This window comes from Echinococcus granulosus (assembly GCF_000524195.1).
Source record: "Echinococcus granulosus chromosome Unknown EG_S00348, whole genome shotgun sequence".
Lineage (NCBI taxonomy): Eukaryota > Metazoa > Platyhelminthes > Cestoda > Cyclophyllidea > Taeniidae > Echinococcus > Echinococcus granulosus.
Window position 1 is genome coordinate 9,163 of NW_020170728.1, and position 2,904 is coordinate 12,066.

The 2,904-nt window shown below is 44.9% G+C and overlaps 1 protein-coding gene across 1 annotated transcript in view; it reads right to left on the reverse strand. All coding sequences in view use genetic code 11, as the record gives it.

The window, feature by feature from the left end:
* The window catches only part of EGR_11049 (hypothetical protein), a gene marked incomplete at both ends in the record, with an annotated part of 8,065 nt that overhangs the window by 1,856 nt on the left and 3,305 nt on the right, over positions 1 to 2,904 (reverse strand). The window contains 2 exons of the mRNA XM_024500298.1: positions 1,605 to 1,716; positions 2,461 to 2,692. Of these exons, the coding sequence (XP_024345289.1) occupies positions 1,605 to 1,716; positions 2,461 to 2,692 (344 nt within the window). The remainder of the gene's footprint in view (positions 1 to 1,604; positions 1,717 to 2,460; positions 2,693 to 2,904) is intronic.

The window sequence follows — 2,904 nt, forward strand, 5'->3', positions numbered from 1 at the left end:
CAGTACATAAAAGCTGACGAGTAAGGAGATTAGCGGAGTACCAAAACCCACTGAAGTAGATGGGTGGGGTAGCTAAAATAAATAAACAACAGGTATTTGAATTATTATTTATTGAGTTTAAATGTGTCAAGCACTTTACATTAATTGCGCATAAGTACTGCACCACGTTCCTCACCTGTCTCCTCCACCGGCCTTCGAATTCTTTAAACAAACGCGATGGCTTGATGGGAATGTTTTTTTTGCCAGAGGCAAGTTTCGGAGATTGTGGGTACCGAACCCTTCTCTGCCTGGGGGAATTCTGACGGCTCTTCTATCAACAGGCTTGAGTTGCTCGCCTGCTTTTTGACTAAGGCACTGTCAAGCAACATAACCATTGTATAGACCCATCGTCCTTTTTAGCATCTTTCTGCGTTGCACCCCATTGCAGTTGTTTTGAATGTGCCATCGGGTGGTTTCCTTTCTCCTCTTAGTGCATCAATATCATCCACATGTCCCAGTGGTTGTCTCTTTGTAGAGTTATACCATGTTGTCTGTGCGGTTAATGGCTGAGGTGAAAGACTTGTCACCACTCGGAGTGAATCATCACTTCAAGGTGTAAAACCTGAGGTGTGTTTTAGGTAGGAAAATCGGGCTGCACATTTGTATACATTTGTCCGGCTATGTTTGGCGCACTATTTCTTCTGTGTGGCATAAAACAGTCGTAGGCGATGCGTCATCTTGCAGACACTCCACTTCGGCTACTTCTGCTGTGGCAGGAAGGTGTCGGAAGGCACTCTCATTTCATGACGTGTGAGCATTTGGAACGGTGAAACGTCAATCAATGTACGGGACCGTGGCCCTACACGTGAGGAGGTCACGTCCTAGGTTAAGTTCCAGTCATTTGATAGTGCACCTGTCCACTGCCTTCCAGATGCACAGGTGAGTGCGCGTCTTTGAGATCTGAAGGGTCATGCACAGTTAAGTAAAGAGTTGGCTTTCCAAGTTACGGGTGTGATCGAAATGAACGAATTTGAGCACTCCACGCTGACAAATCCACCAAGTGAAGACAACTGAAGCATCCTCTTCTAAGTCTTGTATCTTAAAGGATTTGGCCCCAGCTACCATCGCAAGTTAGACTGCCATAACCAAAGAGAATTGAGGTGGGCGGTAGAGGACCCGTGATGTCTGTACGCACTCTTTTCCATGGAAAGCCGATCAGTTGAGGTTGCAGTAGTACCAACGCTGTGGGCTGAAGCCTTTGGAAACTTCTGCAGGTGATATAGGTTCTGCAGAGATCCAGTAGGTCTGGAGTAAGCTACGGTAGCCAGTATCTTTTGCTAAAGGCATCTGGTACCCCTATTTCACACACATGACCCAGGTGCTTGCATAACTCTTAAGAAAGTGTTTGCAAAAATAAGCCAGGGACCGCTAGATGCCTAGAAGATTCGTCGCCATTTTGCTACCATAAAAGTTCATGCCATAGAGGCAGTTCCGACCATTCCTGTCATAACCACCTAGCCACTTTCCTAAACAGTTCATCTCTTCTACTATGGGTTTAGCAAGAGGTCGTCAGGTACCCCTCTTTCATTGGAGCCTTGTCGGAATCAGTTCTCTGCGCATCTTACCAATTGTGCTTAGTGCTTTTGCTTGAAATATGATACACACTACAGCTTCACCTGCTTCTGCTGCTACCAGTCTACAACCGATCTCCTCCCTTGATTTTAAGCAGGTGAGTGCCTGATGATCAGTTCTAAATATGAACTGCCTCATTATCAGGTAGCGTTTGAACTGTCAAACCATTGTGTAGATAGCAAACAGCCTACATTGTGCTGTACTATTTTGTCACATTTTTGCCGAGTCTGGTACTCGCCATGACGGTGACGCGTTTTCTTCCTTCTTAGTCCCCTTTTGTTGGTCCACCACCCACGCCTGCGTCATTCGTGTCCGTATCCAGCACAAGCCAGAGAGGATTCGATTTAAAGTTGGATATTGCTGAATTCGGTGCTGAGCAAGGAGTTTGCTTCAGTCCCTTAAATGTGTCATTATGCTCTGCCTTACTCGAAATTCTTAGTCAACTTCTTTGCGATTCGTTCATGCAGCGGACTGCCTACCCTAGCAAGACCTTTAACACAATGCCTGTGGGTAAGTGGACGTCCCCTTCAGCTTATATTGAAGCCCCTAAGTTTTTGCGCTTAGCAAATATATCTGCCAAATGGTCATTTTTAAGAAAGTGGTTGTAGTGTTTCCTTCACATGGTGAATTCTACAGGTAATGATAAATATTGAAAGTATGGGTCCAATTGCACCTTACATTCGTCGCTGATGGTACCTCGAAAGCACAATGCAATGTTAGTAGGCATTCCCTGAAATCCGATTGGACAAAAGAGCCAAAATAGAATAGGGCCAGTTAGTGGTTAGAGAGAGGATTCAACCTTGGAAAAGTGCCACATGGGAGATGTCGCCCGATGATCGCCTAATTTACAGGAATCTCACTTTTATAGGTATTAAATAAATATCTTCCTGACACTAGAAACCACATCATTTTACTCCTGTACACCTTGTAATAAGATAAACTGTTTGTGCAGCGAAGTGGAAAGTGAAGTGTGAAATGCGAGTATTTATGCAGAAAAGTAGCGTCAGGGTCTGCTTCGAAGACATTGTGAAACAATATATGTGGATAATACCCAGCCAGGAAGGTAGAAATTGCTGATGGTCTGTTAATGGAAAGGGAGGAGAGAGTAAAGTGGCGCTGTGACATTGATATATGGACTGCTGCATGCAATAAGGCCTTACCAAATAGCTTCCTCAGCCTCTCAAGAAGTCGACTTCATTAACAATTATCTAGGCTCTGCTTCTACTTCCAGCATCACAGCGTTGTCATTGTTGTGGAAACGGCCCACAAGCCGAGAAAGAGGAAGGTGAGGGG